The sequence below is a fragment of the Strix aluco genome, chromosome 21 (assembly GCF_031877795.1).
Source record: "Strix aluco isolate bStrAlu1 chromosome 21, bStrAlu1.hap1, whole genome shotgun sequence".
Taxonomy (NCBI): Eukaryota; Metazoa; Chordata; class Aves; order Strigiformes; family Strigidae; genus Strix; species Strix aluco.
This window is the reverse complement of record NC_133951.1, coordinates 355,675-381,848: the sequence shown is the minus strand read 5'-3', so window position 1 is coordinate 381,848 and position 26,174 is coordinate 355,675. Positions and strand designations below refer to the sequence as shown.

At 38.4% G+C, this 26,174-nt stretch overlaps 1 protein-coding gene across 5 annotated transcripts in view; it reads right to left on the bottom strand.

Annotated features, from left to right (window-relative positions):
* MFSD11 (major facilitator superfamily domain containing 11) overlaps positions 1–26,154 on the bottom strand; it is a 40,088-nt gene extending 13,934 nt beyond the window's left edge. The window contains exons 1-16 of one of the 5 annotated variants that reach the window (XM_074846955.1): positions 25,953–26,143; positions 24,176–24,260; positions 23,405–23,564; positions 23,007–23,178; positions 21,417–21,472; positions 20,365–20,472; positions 19,847–19,926; positions 19,653–19,749; positions 17,259–17,317; positions 14,928–15,069; positions 14,050–14,090; positions 12,841–12,906; positions 10,736–10,861; positions 9,588–9,762; positions 8,559–8,694; positions 2,301–7,258 (exon numbers count right to left, since the gene is read on the bottom strand). In XM_074846955.1, coding sequence (XP_074703056.1) covers positions 7,091–7,258; positions 8,559–8,694; positions 9,588–9,762; positions 10,736–10,861; positions 12,841–12,906; positions 14,050–14,090; positions 14,928–15,069; positions 17,259–17,317; positions 19,653–19,749; positions 19,847–19,926; positions 20,365–20,472; positions 21,417–21,472; positions 23,007–23,102 — 1,350 coding nt within the window. In that variant the 5' untranslated portion in view covers positions 23,103–23,178; positions 23,405–23,564; positions 24,176–24,260; positions 25,953–26,143 and the 3' untranslated portion in view covers positions 2,301–7,090. The other 4 variants (XM_074846956.1, XM_074846957.1, XM_074846958.1 and 1 more) reach the window with 4 other exon arrangements.
* Between the last annotated feature and the right edge of the window lie 20 nt (positions 26,155–26,174).

Sequence of the window (26,174 nt, the reverse complement as noted above, 5' to 3'; positions counted from 1 at the left end):
GAAAACTTTTAAATCCAATTGCTTTCTGCATGAAATGAAACCCAGTGTGCATAATGCCCTTTCCTCTCCCTACAGTCATTTTTTATGTGTATATCAAATCACAGCAGCGCTAGCATGAAAGCACAAAGCGTAGGCAAGCGCTGCTCCACGCTGATCCCGATGAACACCCGCAGGGGCGCCGAGCACTGTCCTCTGCCACTGACTGCGAAAGGGCAGCACTTCGTGTCTTACCGACACGTCTGAGAATTTGCAGAATTAAGCCCTTGCAAAGTATAATTATTATAATTATTCATAAATGTCATTGAGATCTGCCTGTGATTGCTGCTCGATTTCGCTCTGCAGCGAGGTAAGGATGGCATATGAATGTGAACGCTGGAACACCCGCTTTTCAGACTCATACCATATTTTCACCAAAATCTCCAATTAACAGCACAAGTAATTGTAACTTCCAATTACAGCACAAGATTCACCCTTGGACTGGTGAATCTAGCGCTGCCCAGTGTCTACCCACTGCACGCCCTAACAGGCCACTGGGGAGCCATCAGCCTGCTGCCTCTGCAGCAGAGGAGGAATCCCAGCCCCGTGGGGAGGAAGAGCAGCTACTTTCATCATCACGCTGCAAGGCTGGGTCACCTACAGAGAAAACACCTGAATGGAAGCGCCAGCTGATGAATGTGGTGGTTTTACCCTGTGTCAAGCTGAGCATAAGATATGACAGTGGTCATTTATAGCCTACATAAATATTTTATAGGAATATGTATAATGGAAAGAAAAGTAGTTTAGAAATTTAGCCTGCAAATTTGAGATGAGCATTTGGAGAAGTTTCAGCAAGGGAAAAGGCTGAGCACTCCCCACTAACCTCCACCTGCGTTTTCCTCCATCAGCCATGCTGCTTGAACAGGACAGGGGCACTCTGGCAGCCTGTGATTCTGTCCGCTGCCCCCGCCTTCAGCACCACACACTCAGTCCCACAGCAAAGCTGAGCATCCTCCGCTGCTTTACTGCTACAGAGGAAACACTTCCTTGCACAATCATTCAGCACTGGAGCTCTTAAATGCTCTGTATCACAGTTATACTTCTGCGAGCATGAACAAATAATGATGTATGATGGTGAGGCTCTTTTAAAGAGGTTATTATCTGTGTAATTGGGGTTTTTTTAACAAAGATTAATAATCATAACAGACTCTGCAGGTCAGGCATTACCACAAGATGAGTGGCTCTGACAATAAGCAATCACCACTGCATTTAGTAAGGATGTTTAATTGAAGCTAATTTAACTAAGTGACCTTAACAAATAGCAATTTCCCTCTAATATGACAGAATGAATGATTCTTTTTCATTTAAAGCACAAACCTTCTATTTTTTCCCCCCTTCATGATCTAACTTTGAAGTGCAAACTCCTAAGTGTCCTTTTATCCAAAGATTCAAAGGGCTGTGCATAGCAAAAGCTAACCTGCCAGGTTCCTATTTGTTCACATAAAGGCTTTTACAGTCCGCTACTGAATACAGATTTTCTCCCAGAAATAAGAATAGCAAGGCCATCCAGAGATCACACTAGTGGAACAACAGTGGATTTTGATGAATCTGCAAATTACTGAATCTCAAGGGAAAAATGCAGCAGGCAAAACTCGTCTGCACTGGCCTCCTTGCATGAGGCACTTGTTACCTTCCCTCAGCATCCTCATCTCTGCAGTCATATTCTTTCACACACAGCTCAGCCAAATGAGAGCCAGCAAAGCTGTTCCCTGCTGCTCCCTCCACCTCCTTTAATTGCAATATGAAACCAGGACTGAATGCCTTTCAGCCACACAGTTTCTGACTGAACAATAGCCCTCCACATCTACATTGAATTTTAGATAAACAGCAAGCTATAATCCACAATTCTGATGAATTTTGTAGTCTGAGACACACAAGACTTAAGCTATGAGAAAAACATCCAAAGTCATGGGAAAGGATACTGAAAGAGGAACCCACAAAAAAAAAAAAGGCATTAGACATCCTCCTTGGGACAAGGGGGTCAGTTTTCAGGAGATGAGCTCTCACACAGGTCAGGGCAAGCAAACAGGCCAGGACTGAAGCAGCCACCCTGATTTCCCAAAGACATTTCACTAGCTGATGCCACAACTAGAATGAAACAACTCAAAAAGGGCTGTTTAGCACTAAACCAAACATTTTCATTTTCCTAAGCAGGCCCTTACAGGTGCCACAAAGCACTTCCAAGGTCCATCAGTTAAGACTGTGTGTCCCTTTTACAAAGCCCCTGGCATGACAAGAGCAATTCTGACAACTTAACAAGCATATTAACAGAAACACTGTGATTCACTTTTATTTGCATGGCTGTGACCATGAAAAGAAATATAGTAAAGAGTCAGGTACACTCACTTGAAATCAACATTTTCATTAGGATAATCACTGTGTGAGCCTGTTCTCCATTATCACCAATTCTAACCAAAGACATCTTTTATTAAGGTAAAATAGTTTCAATCATTTAAATTAGCACAGTGTCAAAATGTAAACAAGAGAAAGGATAGCTTGAAGGAAGACATGTCAACGGCTGAAATAACCAAGATAGCAGAGACAGTATGCAACAAATAGAAATTGAGTCAGTGCCAGCAGCAGCTAAATGCCCAAACTCAATTGAACAAAGCACCCCCTTCACGTGCCTGCTGAGAATTACCCTCAGTTCCAGATGTGCTCTCTATTGCACTTTAAGGATTTTTTTTTTTCTCCATTCTCTCATTAGTGCTTCTCTGTGGTACTTAAATCACCTCTGAAGTTAAAAGTATCAAAGCATCATTTGGAATTTATCCATGAAAACTACAACAAACAGTGCCAACCCTGCTTCTGAACTAGTGTGGTCATATCAGAATGGCAAGTTTCTTGTTAAGCAACTAACTTCTCAACTTCATCATCTTTAAATTCTCCGATTTTTTAATATTTTCTGCCAGCATGTTAGAAGACCTACCAAGGAACAAGGAAAACATGGTATTAACTACTGCTGCCATTCAGTGGGGCTACAAGACTTCCAAGGAAAATAGCAGTGTGGATAAAGTCTTCAAAAATGCATTTCACTAGAAAAAATAATGGTCATGATTGTAAGTTAAGTCTTAACTAACATATTTGCACAATTCAAGTCAAAGTTGAGTATTGTCTACTGGCATGATGCTGAACATAGTGGTTCCTATTTATACTGACAGCAAACAATTAATCATTGCCCTAGAAGACAATCTTTGAGGTTCTCCTCATACACACCTACACTTCTGAGGCAACCTCTGTAACATTAATTACTGGCACTTAGGCTGGTGTCCAGGGAACCACATTCCCCAGCTGAAGTAAACTTGTAGAATTCAAAGAAAGTCAAGTGGAGCTTTGTGTCTGGTTAATTGACACAGTCCTGAATTTATGGTTTTCTACACTTATTTTTCCATAAAATAAGTGTATTTTCCAGCAAACTTCACCAGGAAGTTCAAGTTTAAAATGGTCACAAAAATTAAAGAACTATACCAGCAGAAGATTTCTTCTTTTTAATAGCTGTACCACAGGAGGGTTTTCTGCTAAGATAGGGACCTCAGTAAAGGTTATGGGGTTTGTTTTGGTTTGGATTTTTTTTTGTAGTTTTTTTATATCCCTTATGAGTTTAGCTGTATCTGCAGAGATTTATAGAATTATAAAGAACATTTTATAAATGGTTCTCTTCCTTACCTCAACTTCCTAACATAGATTGTACCTAATGAAATTAACACAACAGAGAAGTAAAAGCACATCACTTAATTATGAACAAGGTCTACAGTTGTAGAAATTTTCTCTTTCCATACATTCATATATCAAAAACCAATTGGCAAGGCAAAAATATAGATATCCTTATGTGATATGCATTAAATACTAATTTGTAGCAGCTTCTTTGGCACTCAAACGACAAGATCATCAGTTTTCATTTCCTCTTTAGAATTTGTTTGAAAAACTTGGGGATATGTCAAGATATTAAACAAGATATAAGATATTAACAACCTAAAAGGATGAGAAAAAAAAAAACAAACAAAAGACTTCTCAATAAACCCAAGCAACTTAATGTGTAATTTCCCTTATAAAGATAAAATCCCCAATATAAAATAAACCCACGATATCACAAATACAGCAAAAGCCTTTTTTCAAATCCCACTTAATTTAACAGTAAGCTCCCAATTCAGATTAACATGAAATCGTTCAAAGGCCAAGGTGGTGAAATGAATGGGGTGCAGTCTCAGGGCTGGTAAATGCTGATAAAAGATTAAGAGATGGAATCATAAATGGATGTCGGCATTACTACTCTTGATATTGCTATACCAAAAATTTTCATCAAGCTAATGATTGTGTATAGCTGGGTGAATTTTTCACCTCCTGACAAGCCAAAGAAATATGAGTAAGTGAAAAGCAATCATGTTTCATCATCAGCTTGAATAACTGAGAACTGTCTCTTAAGATCAAATGTCAAAAGCAATACTTACATAGTTAATAGTAAAAAAAATTGGCTATCCATGACAGTTTTGAGAATTTCATGATTTCTTGTAAAACTTGTCACAGAGCAATAATACTTCACTGTAACAACCCAATAAATAGTTCTGAACAGCCTTCTAAAGTTACCTGATATGGAGTCAGACCAAGCAGAACAGAAAAAAGAAATGCATGAGATTCAAAGGTACTGAAACTCTGCAAGTCCTAGTTCATTAGTATCCCTGACAGTTGGTCTCAAAATGCTTTTTTAAACTAAACTTAGCAATTTAGTTTCTAATAAAATATTTGATATAATTCTTATATGGCAGATGAACGACACAGAAGTTCATCATTAAAAGGGATCAATTTAAAAAGCAACCTCACGAGAGCCATAACCTAGCTACAATTAAATGGCATTGTTTTAAAAGCATTTACAAGTTACTCATCACCACAAGACCCGAGAATCCCTTTTTCCCCCCCTACATACTGTAAGACAAAATTCTTCCTGTGAACTTTCGAGTTTTTCTTCTCTTGTTGATACATAGGGGAAAAACAGGTCCCAGGAGGAGTTCAGAGACAGAAGTAACTCCCTATCTTAAAAAAAGCTCTTTATCCTTTTTGGTACTTGGGAGAAAATACAGATGTGTAGCAACAAGAGAATTCTAACCACTGACAGAATCCCATCATCTACATCTTTTACAAATGCTCAGTATATAAAAATAGTATGCTTCAAATTACAGGGTAACAGGAGTGGGTAAGAGAGGCATTAGAGTGTTGCTAGTCACGTTAATCACATATGTATTGATTGAACGTTGAATGCTTTTTCAGTTTGTCTGACAAATTGGAATGGCTTCAGTAACCCCTCGCTCAAGTGTGTGTTCTATCTCATTCTCTTTTACATCGTTCATTGAATCTCCTGGGAATACACAAAGGCTTTCTCTCCTGGCAGTCCTCACAGATTTCGTTGCTTGCCAAATGTTCAGGTGCCCTCTCATCCTCCCATTAACACCTCACTCATCTCACAGCAAAAACCTGCAGTGAATTTTAAAATCCTTTTCTATACATCTGTAAAATAATCCCTCTCTGCTGTTTTACTGTGCATGAAGAGAGCTGTGCTTCATGGGAGTTGTGCGTTACATGCCCTGGGAGAGCAAAAGTGACAACAAATGTCACAGGAGATACTCTACTCCCTCACCAAGCTTAACCTTGGGTGCACCTACATAGTTATGACATGCAGGAGCTACCGACACATAGCAAGTCGACTTTTTTTTTTACTTGTCTTTAAAGATAAGACATCCTGACTGTGCGTAAAAGGTTGGCAAATGGTACTTTTCTAAAAATAGCTACATGGAGTGTTTAAAAACACCTTCTCAGTGTTCCATACCTGTTTTCAGTTGCATCTTGTTTGCCTGCTAGACAGAAACATAACTGCAAGTACTACAGAGTCATGTAGACAGATAAAAATCAAGATGAGTTGCATTCGCTGCCTCTATTACATCTATAACAGTTCTGGATTAAAACTTAGTTTACTATGCTAGTATCCTTGTTTTCACATTTGGCAGAAGAAGACTACAGTACAGTCTTCCCAAAATATACTGAAACAACTTACATCAAGTGTTCCAGGTATTTTTAGACTATGCAGTAGAATAAACACTGCAAGATTATTCTTACAGTTCACATTCCAAGTCTATTTGTACTTTAAAAAGTTATCTTAGACAATGCTCCCATCACAGATTATGATGAAAATTTCATTGAACTCAAAAGAACTATTTGGGAGTCTGGGAGGATCTTATGGTCCTTCATACAGCATTACCCTGAGAAAGATTCAGCAGCTATCCCAACACAGTTCAATTCTGAGATGCTGAAACCAAGAGACTGATTTCACTTATCAATACTTCACAGATCTCAGGATCACATCCTTAAGATGGCCACGGATAACTTCTTCAAATTCTTGTAAAATCTTTCATGTCACACTACAACCTGCTTCACTTCCTTCAAACAAACCCATGCATCTGATAAAATCTAAGCACATGAAATAGATTCATAAACACATGGCTGTGAAAAATGAAACTGTGTGATACAGAATAAGGCAGCAACATTTCCCACAGAAATACCTCTACGTATCTAATTGTTGAAAAAGTCAAAGACAAATTGATCTCTCAGTTTGTGCAGACACACTCTGTGATATAGTGTACCTTAAATTCTTGTATGATATTTTTGTAAGTGTTTACGGAATTAGAATATAAAAAAAATAATTTCAGGGGAAAAATGCAACTGTAATTCTGTAGTGCATGGTAGAGTCAAATTAGGCAATTACATTCTGAAAGGTATGTCTCAGAACAGAGTTGTTCAATACATAGACCCCTACATTTCCTTCCATTTCTAATACTGGATTGTTAAGAACATGCATACCATGCTCAGTTGATTAAAGCAAGAAAAAAGCCTTTCAAATTTGGCATTTTTTTTTTCTCTCCCATGTTTCACATTCATTTAGACTGACGGTGATTTAGCTTCCTCCATCTTAACCTCTGCAGCAGCTTGATCTTTTCGCCTTCTCGCATCACCTCACAATAAATGTGCTTGTGTTTTTCCTTATGTTGGACTAGGCATGGTATATAGATCAAATGCTGCTGTAGTCCGAGCCACGGGCAACAAGAGCTGCTGCTGCTTCCCACTCCACTGTAAAGAAGGTAATTGTTCCAAAGAAGCCCACAACCACCATGATCAGGAGCTGCCACTGCAGAAGGAAGTAGTTGCTGTAGAAATATGCAACTGCAGCACAGATGGACTGAGAGAAAAAACACAATGTAAAAGGATTAATCAGTGGAGATATCCAGGCTAGTATTACTATACAAGGATTATCAAATTGACATACACACAGTTTAATATGCAACTCTAGTAGTATGCTTCTGCAGATGATATATAATCTTAAAACTTCATTATACTTCAACATATGTCTTAATATGATGTACAACAGATGTAGTTTTTACTTGTTATTTAAATAGTGTTCACTGCAGAAAGTGAACACAAAACTCAGAGTGTTTGCAGCATTGCAAGTGCAGGTTTGGTGCCTGAAAACAGTTTGTCTAGAAACATTGCCAAGGCTTTAAGACAAAATCCAGAAAACTATCTCCAGTTTTACAGCATCACAAACTATTCTATATCAAAATAGCTAGAGGCTTTGACAAGCAGTGTTGCTTACTTGCAATCTATCCTTTTTAAAGGTAAAGAAGAGTTCGTATAAAGAATCTTTATATTCCGTGCCTATCTCAAATTCTTACATATCACTGAGTATGATACAAAAATGGAGCTGTGCACAAGGAAAAATAAGTATCTTTTTGAAGCAAGCAGCTGTCATCTTTTAAACTAGACATACCCTGACCTCTGCTCCCAGCACCAGCTTGCTGTTGGTGCGACCATGCATGAACAGTTTCAATGCTCTGCACCCCTGTTTTTCTACCCGTACCTCTGATCACAGATCATGACCTGGAAAGTTCAGTACCAAACAAGATTAATGCCTGTGAGCTAAGTGATCTATCCAAAACACAGCAGCACAGCATACTGTATGAAGATTTTTCATCAAGTCTCCAGCTAGCATAGATGCATTTATTTTGGTATTCTGACAACTTAGGGACAGACAAACATTACTTAATTCTTTTGTCTGCATACCCACCTGGTAACTCCCAGTGATATGGTACAGCATCCACAAACTCTTCAACTACTATTTACAGAATTGTTTCCTTTTAACTCACACCCCTCTGCCAAAGACTTCGAGTAAGTAAATTCAGTAAATGATTATTTAAATAAAACCCAAGTCTGGTTAACCGTACTAGCCTTTTGACTTCAAACTACAATTCCCAACACTAACTTCCCTCAAAACTTGTATAGCAGTTTGATTACATAATCACACCAAGCTATGCTATCAAGCTACTCCTACCTAAAAACTTTCTCTCCTGTGAAAGACAGAAAACCCAGGCTGAAATCCTTTGCAGAAACAACATGTTTTCCTCAGCTCATTAAAAATCCCAGTCCGGTATTTCAATAACATTCCAACAATCATACTTCCAAAAGGCTGTGGCATGTAATACCTGAACAAACTTAAAGATGGCAAAGGCAGGAGCACTGTCTTCTGAATACAGGAATCCTAAAATACTGAGGAGCTGGGTGTTAAAGCAGCTGTCCCCCAGGCCCAACAGAAAGCTGCAGAATATGGCCACCTCTTTGCTGAAGGAGAAAGTAAATCAAATTTGAAAGCCATTAATTCAAAAAGCTTACATATCTTTACACTATTTTTGGCAGGCTTATTTGGAAACCGAGCGGAAGAAAGTTATCAAACTTTAAATTTCACTGAAAAAGAACTGGGAACGCTTGGCAAAAAAAAATAGTTTCATCAGATTTTAATTTCTTGAATTATAAGACTTTTGTTATTGTTACCTGCAGTCAAACCTACACTGAATTAGAACTGCTTGAAGAACTCATTTTGGTGCCTGGAGCCACAAAACCCACATGGCAGTGATTAAAAGCTGAGACACGCATGGTGAGTTTATAAAAACTGCAGGAATATTAGAGAAATACCAATTCGTTTTGCAGAAAAATACCCCAGTTAAATAAAGACTAGTCACCAGCACAGGCACGAATGCTTGTAATCACAAGTCAGCAGCTGTGCCTGCACAGACAACACTGTATTTTCACAAAGTGGCAAAAATACAACCCAAAAGAAAGTTGCAATGATGAGGTAAGCAAGCTCCCTATATTCTTCCCCTACAGCTCTCTGATGTAGTAAAACTGAGCCCAGCACTGTTCAAAAATAAACCAAATTCCTGACATCTAGTACAATAATTGCTGGTCTCACTCCTGTAATAGATCTCAGGAATGTCAGTTCTCAATGTCAAAATTGCTGCCAAATAGCCTCATGCTTTTTATTCTTATGCCATTTAAATTCCTAAATTGGGTGCACACTGGTAGAATATCTACCTTTAATAAAAACAGAATTCCTAAAAGCCTTTTCTGTGGAGTTAGTCACTACACAGAAAAGCAGCTTCAAGGAATTTTGTTACAGGGACAAGTTCTTTATATACATCTTGAGTTACACTAGCCAAAGGAAAAAATTCACATACCTTGGAATCATATAAGCAACATCATCTGTTCCTTCCATAGGAGCAATAGGGGCATCATTTGGCATGTTGAAAAAAATTAAATAAAAGGCTATAAAATGGACAATAATGCCTAGCATCACAACAGGGTTCCTGCCAAAACGATTATTCTTGCTCAGTAAACCGAAGAGACCTCCACCTGTACGAGGGGAAAAGATTGGATAATTAAATCAGAACTGAAGATCTAACAGAACCAAACTTAAAATGCTAGGAAAAAAAACCTTGAAAACTTAGATTATAAACTTCCCCATATTGGATAACAAAGATTGACAGACATGAAAACAGCCTCAAGAGTTTGCCAGATCTGCCAGCCCAACTGGCAGATGACATAACCTTTGGGTTGCTAGAGATGTCTGGGAAATGCAGAAAGGAGATTTATCAGTGACTGCCAATGAAGACACAACCTTTTTGCAAGAATTTTCCCAGTAGCTCTGCTTCCTCCAGTATTGCAACATACTAAGTGAAAATGCAAGGCCTTGTGCTTAGCTCTTAATTGCAAAAAATCACACATCTGTATGGATTCAAGTTGCTAGTGAATAGTGGAGGTTTTGTTGTGCGTTTTTTTTTTTTTTAAACACTGCAGTACTTGAGTTTAAGCAAAAAAAATTTACTTAATGAACTTAATTACTTGAATTCAATTTTATTCAAATACCAGATCTCATGTAACACAAGCTAACATTTTTAAGAAAAAAAACCTTCAGTGTAATACTTAAATAAATTTAAAATAGTTACGACACCACTTAAGAAATAAAAATGTAAACAGAATACTATTTAAAAACAGACTATCAAAATGCTAAAAATTCCCCAATAACATTGTAGCCTAGTGTTCCTCATTCTAAGTCTTATGTATGTCTTTGCACTAACCCAAAAAGAATGCAAAATTTCAGTAATCAGTAATTCACATCCTAGTCCACATTCACAGTACATGGTGTAATGTATAATTCACAGTGCAATAAGGAACCACACTGACAATTTTATTTCTAATATTTCATTCTTTGTTTACATAATCATTGCTGGAAGCTTGAAAGACACTATTCAGTTGAAGACAAAAAAGCATTTGTAGTAACTACATCTTAATCCTTTTTTGTCTATATGGTAGTAAATTTACTCACCTAAAATTTCTCCAACACCAGTAAAAATACCAGAGAGACCAATAAGACTTTTCTCTTCACTGCCAAACCTATTCACAGCACCAATACATGTTCCATATACTCCAGAAAAGAATGTTAATACCAAACCTTTGAAAGAAACCAAACAAAATTGACAGATGAACTATTATGAAAGTTATTAAAAAATTCTTTTTATGTCTAAAGGCTGTTTTTCCCTAAAGTACCTTTCAAATACATATATTTAAATGAAGTATGTGTAATAGAAGCCATTAGGGAATTTTAAACTATGTAATTACGATATTCTCCTATGCCAGTTTACAAAAACTGTATTAGAAAAAGCAGTCACGTGCACTTAGGTTCAGTACTGCTTCTGTTGACTACAGAATTTCTATATATGGTTTATATTTCTGCTTTTCAAGAACTTTGGAATTTCACACATCAGGTTTTTTTCCCCTCAAGTTATGGCATTCCTGAAAAAGACTACCTGCACCTCCAAATCCCAAAAGAGCTAAGATTCCTAAAATGGACTGTTACTTTTCTATACATAATGAACGAAAACTGGGAAAGAACAACTGCTGTTTGTTTAAAGGTCCTTCTTTCTACTGCCATTACTGTGAGGAAAGGTAACACAGCTGAGTAACTAGCATGACCATAAGCAACCATCAGTATAAAAATACCAGTTCCTTAATAGAAAGTATATTTAAAACCATTCAAAGTGTTATGCCTAAACAACAAAAAATAGTTCAAAAATAGAACTGTTTCTAATTTATGTCCTTTGCCTTTTGCTACTGCAAAAATATTGCACACCATATCCTGGTCTACATGTAGCAGGCCACCCAGCATGGTATATGAACTGCATAGCCTCAAAAAGGGGTGAACTTTGAGCAGTCTTAGTCACCCAACCGCCAACTTTAGAAATAAAAGCTTTGCCGGCCTTACGGGTTTTTGTATTTTCCTACAAAAAGTGACAATATTCACCAAGAGCCACCAGATGGCAGCAGCTATTTTTTCAAACTGGATTATTTTCCTGCTACCCATAAAACCAAATTTCAGATTAATCAGGCAAAACCTGACTGACTCCTTTCCCTTGTTATCTCGTTTCACATTCCCAATGCACTAAACGTCTAGGAGGAATTCACATTACTTAATTGCAGTTAACACAACACAGGAGATGCTGTGAAGTAACTTGTAACTCACATTAGTAGCTCGTGCAAGCTGACTTCATAGCTACTATTGCTATTTCTCTACCAGAAGCTGACTGCAAACTTCAGCAGATGTTATGGCACTGTTTATAGTCTGTTCGCATCTAAGTCTTTCTTTTCATCTACAAGAGCTAACAACAATTTTTCACTGTGACTCAGAGCTGAGATTCTGAAAATGCATCTATTCTTCCTCAAACTTAATTTGATCATGAACAGAACTACATCTGAAGTCAAGTAAGAAGCAAGAAACCCCCCCAAAAATCCATTAAAGGATCGCAGTAACATTTTGAACATTTTATATTTTTTTTGGTGGAAGAATCACTTTAGTATATGGCAAAAATAAATGTATTTTTATTTTACAACTCATACCTTGGTCTAACAATGACAGACTGGGTTTAACTAAAGTTGCTAAAAAAAAAAAAGAGAGCTTTTGCCACAGCAAATACTAGTGACAAGAAATAGTTGAAAATGGCAAAACTTTTTCCCAATAGAACCAAGACTAAAATGAAGACTTAGTAATCTCCCACACTTCAATGGAGTGGACACTGAAAGCATATTGTACAAAAATAATTTTAATGCAATGCAATTGCATTAAACAAACTGCAACCTATTGATAGTGTAATGCCAAATCACATAAAAGTCAGCTATGTAAATTCTGCCTGACCCAGAACTGTACTGAACCAAGCATTACTACATCCGTCAGTATCTGCAGATTTAGGCACAGCCCTCCTCCCACACAGAAACACTTTCCAGAACACAGAAATGTCGTAAGTAACTCATTCAAAGTTAACTGGAATATTCAAGTTATATTTGCAGAGATATGGAATTGCAATCCTGCTCTGGGGTTCAAATGCCAGACAATGCCCTGACGCTGCTACACGATTACACCCTCCGCTTGCTTCATACCCGTGTAGGCGGTTGTAACACTGAGAAGCAGAATCTCTTTGGTGAAGCTCAGCTTTATAGATTTCTCTGTAAAGACATAATAATAGAAATTAATAACATTATTAAGCACTTCCTTTTGCTCTTTGCAAAAATAGGTTAAAATTATGCAAACTGTGACTATTACAGTAAACAGAGTCCTAAACAAACCAAGCCTGACTTGCCCTTTGAAAGAAATGCTGTTATCTGAAATCCTTTTTTGTAAGAAATGCAAGGGGGGAAATATTAAAGAGGAGATACACAGTTTTCAATTAGCAGACAATTTTCTGCTCATTGTATTTTTGTACTCTCAGTTCATGGCAATTGTCTCCTAAAAGGATAAATAAGTTCTCAGTAAAGATCCCAACTCTCAAAACAAACTTAACAGTCACAGGCAGACCACATCAAACTTCAACGGAAACTCCAGATGCTCCAGTTCAAAATTGTTGTTTTTAACCGGTATCATCTGATGACAAAATAAACCAACATGTAACTTCTTTATCTTATGTCAGTGAATTTTATTTTTTTAAAAGAAAAAAACAAACAACTTTCATGCACTAGCTTTCACAGGTGGTGACCTGCTCTTTTTGAGCTCACCTGTATAAGGAAGCTGTTGTAAAGTAACTTGGATCTAAAACTACATCAAGGAAGTATCCCTCCAAATTTTTCCTGGACTATAATAGTATGTAATTGAAGTGAAGTCTACTTCACTTACAAACAGAGCTTGACTGCAAGCAAAGTATGGTATCGTCACCTGACAGAAACACTTCTGTAGCACAGCCAGCCAGCTCACACCAATTCCACACCAACAGTAATTTGCCCACAATTTAGTTCAGCGGTTCCCAAGCTTTTCCAGTTGCAAGCCCCATTTTGGCTAGGCTCAAAAATCACAGATGCTCACATATGCAACTGAATTCCTAACAGGCTCAAAACTCATCAGTCCTGTGTCCCTGTGTGAACCGTCATCTCTGGCCTGAAAACCACTGCCATCTGGCAGTCATTTTTCCAAGCAGGACATCCCTGAAGGTCTATATTCGAAGTGAAATAACTGAAATGCATTCTCAAAACCTTACCTGTTCACAAATTTTTGTTCTAATTGATTTGTACATGATCACATTATCAGCAGAATCATGGAGAGCTGGAAAGGATATGTCAGTATTTTTTGAAGCAACTTTTATGTGAAACAGTACTTACTGAAGGCAGCCACTGCTCTCGTCATTTTGTTTTGTGCAGACCTGGGTAAATAAATGACTTAGTCAAAATGGAAAAAGAATAACCACACTGTATCACTATGTTGGAAGGCAGCCTAATTTTTCAGATTTTCTGTACATCTTCTAGCCCAGCACTATATACTGGAATATGCTAATACATTATTAAAAGTTTCTAAGAATCTAAACTACTAACCCGAAAACTTACTTGCTTTCTGTGCTGGTGAATGCCATTCAAAATTTAACCTGCTTATCAGAATCTTTCTTCTGAGCATTTTTAGGTTTGAACATTTTTTCACTGGCATACTTACTGATGTTTTTCTAACATTTTCATTGTTCTTTAAATAAAGGAAAAATATTTAAACTGATGCCTCGGGCAAAACAGTACTGAATCGATCTGTGTACCGACACATTTCTAATGTATTTATCAGGGGCACATATATGTAGAGAAGATATGAAAAACATGTTTCAGTATGTAAAATATAACCTATAAAAAGTGAGTCATTTCTGCTTAGTCCAGCCTTTAAACTGGGCTGATGAGGGCAAGACAGACTATGAAAGGCAGATACACATTTAATAATAATCAGTGGAAAAAAAGAGGTAAAAGGTATCTTTCTAAAGGCACTTATTAATGGAAAAACTTAATGTGTAGTACTGCACTCCACCCTTGAAAATATGTCATATAAAGAACATTAATTCTCACTTGTTAAAGTACAGACCTTTTCTATTAAATCTGTAAATTCTACAGGTTGTTCGTAACATTTGTGTTTCCAGTGTAGAGGGAAAAGTGAATGCATGATGTTCCACTGAAGAATAGGAGCACAAACAAGTATGTGACAACATGTTATTGCCATAAGCACTTACGAGCTGTCCCCCAGGATTTCATTAGCAGAATTTTCCTCCCCTGGAGTTTTTGTGTCCTCTTGTTTCCTAATCAGAAAGAACAGAACTGTGCCCACAAGACTGATAACAGTCAGAGCAATGAAGACAGTTCTGCGATCACTCTCTGTGGAAAAACAAAGAAAAGTCATAACTAGATGTGCAGAAGCCATTTCAAACCAATTCAACTACCTACAAAGAACTAATATATACCACATAACAGTGTTTAAAATGCATACCAATTTTCTAACTTACCTTTCACATGGAGCAAAAGGTACCCAGCTGCTGGCAAATTCCTGTCTGTTTTATGGTTCTAATAAAATACCGGCATATTAAACAGTGTCACTCACATTTTCTGCCATGCAAAGGCTATGACCAAGGACGAGCCAATTAACAAAGGAAGTGTATAAATTATTAGCAGAAGAAAGTACATCTTTCAAGACTTATTCAAAGCAGACATAGTTAAGCAGCCCAAAACCCTTCAGATTTCTAAAAAAAAAAAAAAAACACACAAAACCCTCTTAACCAGCATCAGAAATATTAGCACTGTAATGTCATAAACTGGTAGGCTTGTAAACTACAAAGGCCTTAAACCCACTGAAATCTAACTGACAGAGCACACAATGTGCAGCTGGAGGAAGGTCATCGCTGCCCTAAGCACCAGCTCTGCTGCACTAACCAACTTGTTTGGCACAGGGAAGTCTGTAATACAGAAGTCGTCCCCATTCACAAATATGAAGCAGAAAAAAGCCAAGAAACAGCTAATAGTTGTGATTGAACTAGTATACGATTCTGAAGAGATTGCCTACATTTGTATTTACCTTTAGCTTAAAGGTAAACATCAAATTGTTCTACATCAATTATAAACAACATGTGTAACTACAGATCAAAAAGAGAGTATGTGCTTCACCTTGAAATGTCTGTAAAATTTTTGGTTAGGTAGTAAAAGGAAAGCGGAATTGATTTTTAAACACTGTCAGATCTTCTGATACCAACATTTTATTAATAAAAAGGAATCTCAAGACATTTAGACAGGAGGAAATGTAACAGCAGAACTCCCTCATAGTTAATTGCTCTATTCTGTGATTAGAAAGAGCAATGAAATTCACAATGCACAGAATTTCAGGCCCAGGAGATCCAAAGCGCCTCCAATACTTTCAATAACATTTCAGCCTTTGTGTTAAAGATAAGGGAATGTGGGAGCTGACCTTTAAAAATTAACCTGTGCTGCGCTACCACGCCCATGTCTGTGGGGAACCTGAAAAGACAGATCTAACAGAGACATGAAGTGGACTATTCATCTCAACACGGCAGTATTTCTGAAGCCTGATAATTATTTAAAAATCAACATCTTATTCCTGATTGACTACAGCAGAAGTATCCTCATCTTTTAAATGTTAAAACAAGTGACCATTCTAGTAGATATTTTAACACTACAATAAAGAAAAGTCTCACAGTCATTATAGAACAGGACAATTAACCCTATTTACAAAATGTTGGTTTTCCAGTGATACTCAGGTTTTATAATTAAAATCTTACATTTTGCTCTGTTTTCACCATTGCTCTTTTTGTAGCTGATACTCCCCCCCACCTTGCCTTGCTCAAGTAGAAATCTCTGCTTGAAAACCAGTAAGTATCAACCACTATCCAGTTTCTTCAGAGTATTAAATTTACTTTTCTCTCTCCTGCTCTTTACCAGTCTAGCACAACATCAAACAAAAAACCCCATAGTATTAAATACCATCCCATTAGGAAGTCAGTCTTCATAAACTATGCCAAGAAAGGAAGACCAAGTTCTTTACACACTCAACTCTGCCAGCACAATGAAATGAACGGGGATGATTTTCCTTTAGTTCATAAGTTAATCAGTCTCCAATCCGTTTTGGAAGGACATTTTACACTAGGAACTTACTTTGGAACAGGACAGCATGTATATTAAACATACAGCCATTCCAGAATACCTTTTCCCACAAAAAAATGTGTATTTTGGCATTAGTGTGTCTGCACAGGGAAAATCCCAGAGTAGCTGTTATGGAAAAATAAATTCTGAAGACTTTCATAGATAATATCCTAAAAGAAGGTACTCAAAGTGCATTGCATGCAGGAAAACAACATACGTAATACAGGGGCCATAAGTACCATGGAACACTGAATCAAAATGTGCTCCAAAAATAGAGCCTATCTAACAATAAATTGGAAAAAAATTTGTCTGCTATTGTATAAGTTTATTGCCAATTTTCAGTTCATTATTTCATTTGTTTATTCATGCTACCATATTTTAAAGGATAGCCTCCCATACAAACAAGCAATACCCACCTGATATGTGAGTTTTTCCTTGCCAAGCAAAGTATATATATAGGTTTCCAAAAAACAAGCTGTAAACAAAAAGGACAACAAAGGTGAACAGCACTTTTTTACAGCAAGATTAAGGTTGTAGCATTACAGCAATGCTAGTCTCTGCAGAAAATAGTACTGTGCAATTCTGAAAGAAATAAAGACGCTAGTCACTCTCCATGCAAACTGCTTACTCTATATAAAACTTCAAACACAGTAGAGGATTCTTCCCCATAATGTTGGTTATTCATTTTCAGCAATCAAGGCACAAGGTGGTAGCAAAAATGAGGACATCTGCATCTAAATTGCCTGTCTCTAATTTTGTAAGGGTATAGGTTAGAAAGCCAACATAATTGTGTCATATTATGGAGATGATTTTGTAATGCTTCCTGAGAAGAGTCACGTGTCTTGTCTGAAGCACTGTCCCAGCAATGCTAAATTGGTTGTTAACAGGTCAAGGGAAATTCTGTGTTCCTACCTCCAGTTTCCTGAAATACAGTAATTCTGAAAGAACAGCAATTCAAAACAGACTTACAAGTTTCCTCACATAAAGCCATGCATTTTACTCGTTGTAGAACACATGATTAGTTGGGCTTGTGGAAATTGCTACTCTGATAACATACTGATATGTTAATTCTGGAACCTGAAACTTCAGGAACACAAGAAGTATGCCACTGGTTCACAACAATGTTCTACCAATCCAGTGTTCTGTCCCCACAACATCAGCAATGCCATCTAGTGCAGGCTCGCCAGCCCAAGCACTTCCTGCAATTCATTCCCCTCATCTCCCAATATCCAGAATTCACAGAATGGTTTGGGTTGGAAGGGACCTTAAAGATTATCTAGTTCCAACACCCCTGCCACGGGCAAGGACACCTTCCACTAGATCAGGTGTATTAATTTAAAATAATAGAATTAATTTAGAATTGCTATATTATGGGTGGTAAAAAGTATCTCTCTTTCTCTCTTCAGGAACCATTGCTGGACCTGTTACCAAGGAATTTGATTCCTTTTTGATCTTGCAGACACCAGCCAACTCTACACCCTTCTGTGGCAGCAAGCTCCAAAAGTTTAATTGCCCACTGTGTAAAGAAACACTTTATCCATTTCAAACCAATTCTCTTCCAGTCTCACCAAGTGACTTGAGTTCTAGTACAGCAGCATTTGGTGAGCAACAGTTCTACATTCAGCTCACCTGCTACCTTCGTGTTTTAGTAACCCATCAGTATAATCCTCCTCAGATGCTTTTTCTCCAAAGGAAAGAGTCCCAGCCTTTTTAGTCTCTCTTCAAGTCAGCAGCTCTATCTTCTTGCACAGCTTTGTTATTTTTCCCTATACCTTATTACATTACACTCTCCCAAGAGACATAAACCATATCTGCACAAGATACTCAATGGCAGCAACTCAGCATCCACTGCCTCATTGTCACTACCATTCTTCATGCCGAGATTTTTGTTGACTTTTTTTGGTTGAAGCAGCATTCAAAGCTTAGTATCTGAGAACTATCAACAATAAGATCTCTCTTCTGACTGTCAAGTCCAACTTTAGTATCTTCAACTTGTCAGCGAGCAGCAAGGTCCAGCTGCCCCCTTGGGGAAGGAGGGCTAAGAGGGGATGACACAGCCAGCAGAGAAGGTGCCTCCCCAGCTAGAGCCCAGCCCCACAGTACTGGAGCAAGGCAAGCAGGGCAGACCCAAAGACTGTAGGCAGGGTCAACCAAGAGTCCAGACTATCACACAAATTTATGAGGCAGGTCTGAGGTCGAGCTAGGAAGTCAGTCCACAGGCCAGAGTCAGGTCTGGTGATTGCAATGCAGGTCCACAGCAACAGGGCAGAACAAAGCCAAGATGGGAAGTCATTCTGCAGCCTGGGGTCTAGACCACCAGAATCCATAGCAGGGCACATGCATAGCTGTGGCTAAGCTGGAGACCAGTGCTCCTCCAATGCAGCTCCAGAGGAACAGAAAGCCCAGGGCTGAGTTTTAATAGGGCTCCTGGGCCCACGGGCAGAGGGAAACGGTGTGGGAGAGGTCCCAGGTGAGGTTGTTCAGGACCATTAGGGCTTATTAGTGCACTCAGAATCCTGACACAAATTAGCACAGCCCTCCACAATCAACAAGATTTCTGTTACATACGTCAAATTCTCCCCTAACAGAAATGTGTCTTTCTGGCATGTGGAGAGCAGAGGCCTGCAATATGTAACTTTCATTCATTGTTCTACAATGCACAATAGCAATAGAAATGTTGCTTCCAGCCCTCCCTCCCACTTCACTAACTGCAAGGTACTAGTGGAGTACTTTTTGATGCAGTCTGTCCCACTTAACAAAAGGTGTAGAATGTGTACACAACCAAAAAAAGATTAACAAATAAAGCTTACCTGGACTGTAAGAGCGCCCAAAATACTCCACTGTTCCTTCCAATGGTGTTTTCGTCAGAATTTACAGTCAAGCAATTTCCCTGTGCTGTCCAGAGTACTGAAATATACAGAATATATTGCTCAGGAAATAAAATATTTTAGAGGTATATTCAAATATAGCAAAGAATAGTAAGCAGAATAAGAACAATGCTTACCAGCAGCTGCAATGCCAATAAAAACAGAAGCAGTATAAAAAGCCCACGTAGCAGGTTGGATAAAAACTGCAATGTACAGGCTAAAATAGAACAGATCAGTTTATTGAATATAGACTTAAAGTGGACAATGCTCTTTAACAATCATGTACCTCACTTAGCTTCTTCTAAATCAGCTACTCTCTCCTAAGTGACAGTGGAAAATATCTTAGGTTGTACATGAAAAAAAGGTAATCTTTTTACTCCTCTAAGCATGTAGAATTTTTTTTCATACAGTCATTAATCTGAGACCACAACCTGAACTCCACAGTCAGCAAAGTCTGGAAATGCTGTGGAAAAAATACACTCTGTTTCCAGTAGGCTGGAATACTCTGCAGTTACACATCTACTAATACAGACAGTATCTCTGCAAGATGCCTTCCTCAGTCAGTACAATTTCATGTATGGCATGGTAGCCTTAGGTGTGAAAAAATGAAGGAGATTTCAAAGGAAGCAGACAAAAATTCAAAATTAATACTTACCTATAAAATATGCCACTAACAACCATGGAGAGTTGAGGTCCTACTATTGCAACTACTGAAGGTGATACAAGATTCGATGCAGAGAATACTCCATAAATAATGGACATGCTACATAAATAAACAACAAAGATGATTAAGTACTTAAAATAAAATGTAGGGTATAAGTGCAACTGATTTAAGAATGTTCAGTCGATTCAAAAATATCAAATTAAGTACATTCATAACTTAAGTAACTGCTAACTTTTACAGTCAAACATTTCCTTTCCTCCGTTACCTTCACCCATTGCACTCCACATGGGAATACAGGGGTGCACAGTGTTTCTTGGATTGCTGAGTAGAGTCCCAAACTACTACAGGTAAGCACATCTTGTAATTTACAACACGCATTGGTCTAACTGTGCCTTAACAATAGTTACCGTAGTTTGTGCCCAGTACTTCTAGAGGACAATGTTTTAGAACCTCATTTGTCTATCAGTGAGGTTTTCATTTTCTGCCAAATACACCACAGAAGATTTATAGATATATTTTGTTAACTTGACATACAAAAGGTCCCTGCTCATGCTTGGCGAGTTTGGCTATGCCAGTGCAATAAACAGAACGCTTTTTTGTGGCTTTGCTTCTCATCTTTCTGACTGCTCCTTTCACATTTATGTCGCAGTATTTCCTGGAAGTTGATCCACACCACCTGTCCTACACAAACACACAGAGGTGTACAAGGGCAAACAACCAAGACCTTAGTTAGCAGTTTTATTTATTTTAAAACTTTCACATTCTTCATCTCCTAATAAATGCTAAGAATATGATGACTGTAAGGTATTTTTTCTCCCTACAAAGAAAACATACAAAACAGATATGTAGTTCTACTAGAAATAATTCGAAGTAGAACTAGAGCGAATGTGAGAAGCCTATGTTTTGAACTGCTTTAAGTATGCTATTAAATTGTGAAGTCAGCAGAACACTACAATCTCTTGAGAGTATATCTCTACCAGATGGAATTATAACCAGCTCCACCCTGCAAAGAGCAAAGTAATAAGAAGATCTGTGTAAATTACCTTGTGTAGCCACTGCCATGAAAATCGGTGTTGTTTAAGTTTGTGATAACAGTTTGCTGTGAGGAGGAAATCATACATTGTAATATGTTAGAATATATCTTGTAGTTTGAGAACACTTGCGTCAGTTTGAAGTCAGTATCAGACACTAGAATTAGTCATTAATAGACTCTACAAAGTACTTAAAATAATTTAAAGTATTAATTACAACTCACAACACCTTCACAATGAAGGTGAAGGAGATACCTGGCAGGGAAACATCTACGTTTGAAGCAGTAATTAGTACTTCAGGATTGTATCATTATTTCATCAGAGACCTTAAAATATTTCACAAAACTTTTGTTTCACTAAGCACCTCTTAGGTAGGTACGTACGACTAACTTAATTCAAAAAATGGGAAAAAAAGGAGAGGTTTCAAAATACTCTTAACTTGACCTAACTATGAGGTGCTGGTAAGAGTTTCCATTCTTTTCGGCTTCCTGTTATTTCCCTGTTCCTTTTTTTTTCCCTTGAATCAGCTTTAGTGATCATGAGACCATGTAATTAGTTGGTTGGTGGGCAGATCTGATTGAAAGTCACTTGTAATGACTTTAATGACAATAAATTACATGATCACTAGATCCAATTCAGTGAGGAGCTGTGGTCGCATTGCAGAAGTTCTAAGATCACCGGGCTGTACTTATGTACTCCTGCACAGTATCATGCTGCACTTTTTATCCTAAGCAGTTATTTCTGTCAGTGAAGGACATTTACATGTCTGAACCCAGAAAGCATTCTTCTTGCATGCAAGAAAAGAGAAGCTGTAAGTCCTGTAGGCTCCAGAGGTATGTTGAAATCTAACTGCCCTTCAGGCATATAACTAATACTGAAAGCAATGTCAACAACTCAGTAAGTTAGAGGATCTGGGCTAAGTATGTCAGTAGCAGGATTGTAAAAATTTAAGTTAAAAATTAAAGAGTGCAATCTGCTGTTAACAGTAAATTTGGATTACGCTAAACTCAATTTTGCTTCGGCGCACAGAGATAGGTGTTACTAAAGCAGTTAATTACTTATTCAGATGAAAGGTGACTTGGCAGTTCTAGCAATTGTGGAAGTCTGACTACTTGTCAGATGTTATCCTCATACTCCCCCTCAACGTCGAGTTTGTTAGAACAGAAAAATATGTTAGATTAGGAAAACCACTCTAGGAAAAACTACGGACATGGTTAATAATAACTTAGGCAAATATTTTGAAAGGGACTATATAGAATAATCAGAAATATGGAAGGTCCAATGTAATTAAATTGTTAAATATTAAGTGTCAAAACAGACACTATTTTAAAGTTCAAACATTTTATAAGATTAATTTTCTACTTTCTAAGCAATCTGGCACAGTTACATACGTAGCTATGCTATCTTAAAGAAATAAACTGCTTAATTATCCAGTTAACCAACTTAATCTAGTTAACACTAAACCAAAAGAGGCAAAATGTCAAGGTGTCTTGCACATTAAAAAATACAAAATAAAGCAACTCTTACATTAGAGTACACAAAAGACAAGAAAGGATGAATTAGGGTGACAGATATGTGGCATGTTTTGAAATTCACACCTACCGCAATATTTCCACATGTTTGGAAAGCAGTGAATATAAACATAAATGAGATTCCCAAAATAATTATGTTGAAAAGTTTTTTTGATTCAGGAGACATTTTGTGTTTTCTTGCCAAGTCCTCAGTCCTCAGTCCGGAAAAACTCTATTTCCTTTTAAAAGTTTCCTCTTAACCTCTGTCAAAAACAAGCAAAAAGAATAAAACAAAACAACAAAAAAAAGAGAAAGCTTCAAAAATTATGATTACTAGCTGCTAGGACATAACCATCAGCTAATCAAGAAATCTGGTAACTCTTTTAAATAATGTACAGCAAAATCAGTAACTTGAAAAAAAAAAAAAAAAACCAAAACACAAACAAACAAAGGTCTAGTACAAAAGCTAAAGACCAAGATTCTCTCTACCTTCTCCCATGAAGTTAACAGAGCAGACTGCAGTATGCTACTTCTTCATGACATCACTTTCCCCCAAACGAAGCAGTTTTCCAACTATCGAGCTAGTTAATCAGCTCAGTTTCTTGCCATTGTTCTAAATCAGAATTCTGGTCCACAGCCCTTAAATCACCTGACGAAGGAAAGATGAGACATTCGTACACACGAGTCATTTCCATGCATGTTGGACAGGAAATAAGGAACATTTCACAATCTAGATCAGCTGATCCAGCCTAGAAAGCCCTTGTGCACTATGGGAAATGCAGTTTTATGAAAGTACACTTTTTCTACTTGAAAGGGTGGAAATTTAATCCTTAAAATAAAAAGATTTATACTAGTTCTTCATAATTATTATCTCTATGCACTAAAGAATACCTGGCAAGATTAAAAAAAAAAAAAAAAAAGTCTTAGAAAGCCATCTAAGAAAACTGCCTCATTAGCTGATTTCAAACACACAAATAGTCATTCCAAAGGAAAAATTATTGCCCCTTCAGAGAAACTACACAGCTCAATACCACCAACACACGTGCTCTGTACAGTGCTCTGTGTTGTTTCAGTGACTCAAGAGAGGAGTCTTCATAATCTTTCACTCCTTTGTCTCCAGGAACAACGTTCAGTTTTAGTCATTACATATCCTTAATATTTTACTTCACAGTATTTCTAAATAATAAATTTAAGATCAACTGATCTTTAGGTTTTGAAGATCTCTGTTAAAACATCAGCAAAATTGAAAGAGGATCATACCTCATGTATTCTGAATGGCTGCTTTTTACTATCTTCTGTCCAAGTCAGGATTGGAGCATTCAGCTAAATCAACTCCACTTAACCACTGGCCAAAGAGAAAGAGAAGATGATCCAGAACTGACTGCAGTAAATGACAAATCACCAAATTTTACCTCTGCTATCTACAGTCAAGGAATTAAAATCTGCATCCCAGCTATTGTTACACATTTAATACTTTTAATTCCTGAGTTGTATTTTCTAAAAAATGTAGTTTTTTTCAAAACAGTATTTATTTTTTACTTGTGGAAGAAAGTCAGTGTGATTATTCAGAGGCTGCTTTACAAAGACCTAATTAGAACTTCAAGGTGTTTTAACACAAGCAAAGCTCGCTTCTTCCTTTTTTTTATGTTGTGAATTTAATGTAACAAATTTTTAAGATCCTCTAGGCACCGTGTCCCACTCATGCCTTCTTCCACCTGTGCCAGCACAAGCATTCATGTAGCTGCACAGCAAGGCGGGCTGGTGTGCTGGACCAATTAATTCTCTTGGCAACAGCAGCAGCTTGTATTGAAGTGAGTGAAACTAGCGAGGAAGGGACACAGGAAACCCTCTGTCATTTCAGAGAAACCATCAGATAAACTTCAAATTTCTCCTTAGAGAAAGGGTTTCTGCAGATGAATGGGAAAAGTTTTAATAAATTCTCAGGGGAAAAAAGAGCAAACAATATAACACAAAGCAATACCAAATGTGCAGTACTAGTTTATTTCACTTCTTCCAATCTTTTGTAGCAGGAAAAGAACTGTTGCTTCTGGGTTTGTATTGATGTCATTGCTTATTTTTATACTTCAGTGCAAAAAATACTAAACACAATTGCAGTTAGAATAAAGATTTAAATTCTAATACAGAATTTACTTTCTCACATCAATATTGTCATTGGGTTAAATCAGTAGGCAACTGCCTCTTCTGTTGGTTTTTTTTTAACATAGTATTATGAAACAGATGGGTAGAAACACTCATCACTGTTATAAGATAAGAACTAGGTATTACTGTTTACGCTTGGAGCTTGGCCATTTTATTCAGCGCCTGAAGTGACAAAGCAACAACTTGGCGCGGGGGGGGGGGGGGGGGGGGGCAGCTTTCACTAGAATTCCCTAGACAAAACTCGGGGAATCTGCTTGTCATCCTTACACAAGAGCTGCGCTGATCTTCTCCCTTGTTCCAATTTTACCGTGCACGGTACCAAAACATGAACTGGCACAGAGCACTGCGGGTGTAAGAGGATTTGTAACGTTTCCCACCTCGGCTCAGCTCCCTCACAAGCACCCGTGCGGCCGGTGGAGATCGCCCCGCAGAAGCGACCGGGCAGAGGCTCTGCCACCGCACCACAGCGCGCATCCATCGCGGGGACTCCGGGGCTGCACGGACCGAGGCGGCTTCACCAGGCACCGCTACCGGCGGGAGGGCAGGTAGAGCCCGGGGAGCGGCCGCGCCAGCCTGCCAGGCCCCCTCGCAGCGGTGACCGGAGCGCACACCCGGCTATGGCGGGAGCAGGACAGGCACCGAACTCCCACAGCAGTTGCCCCGGGAGAAACACCCTCACAGCAGCCCGAGTCGAGGGCCCCAAACCACCTTCCCTCACAGCGCTCGCCCCTCCGCGTCCGCCATTTTAAACCGTCACCTCCTCGCCCGCGCGACAGGCGATTCCCTTCGTTAAAACTTTTTTTTTTCACGCGGCGAGGGTTTCCGACCCCTCCTCCCCCTAGCAGGGACAGGCCTCGCCTTATTTCCGTTTTTTTACCGTTTTCGGCACACATTGTTCAAAATTTCCCCGCCTCCGCCGAGTCCTTCCGGGTCACGGCGGAGCCGCCTCAACGGTCACTTTCAACGGCGAGCGAGTTATTAATTTAGAGGACGGTTTTCTGTGCGCCCTCCAAGGGCGCCTCGGGGATCCGCGGCCGGGAAGGAGAAAAAAGAAAGACAAGGCCGCGCTCTGGGAGGCGGCCGCCGGGCGCGGGGCGGG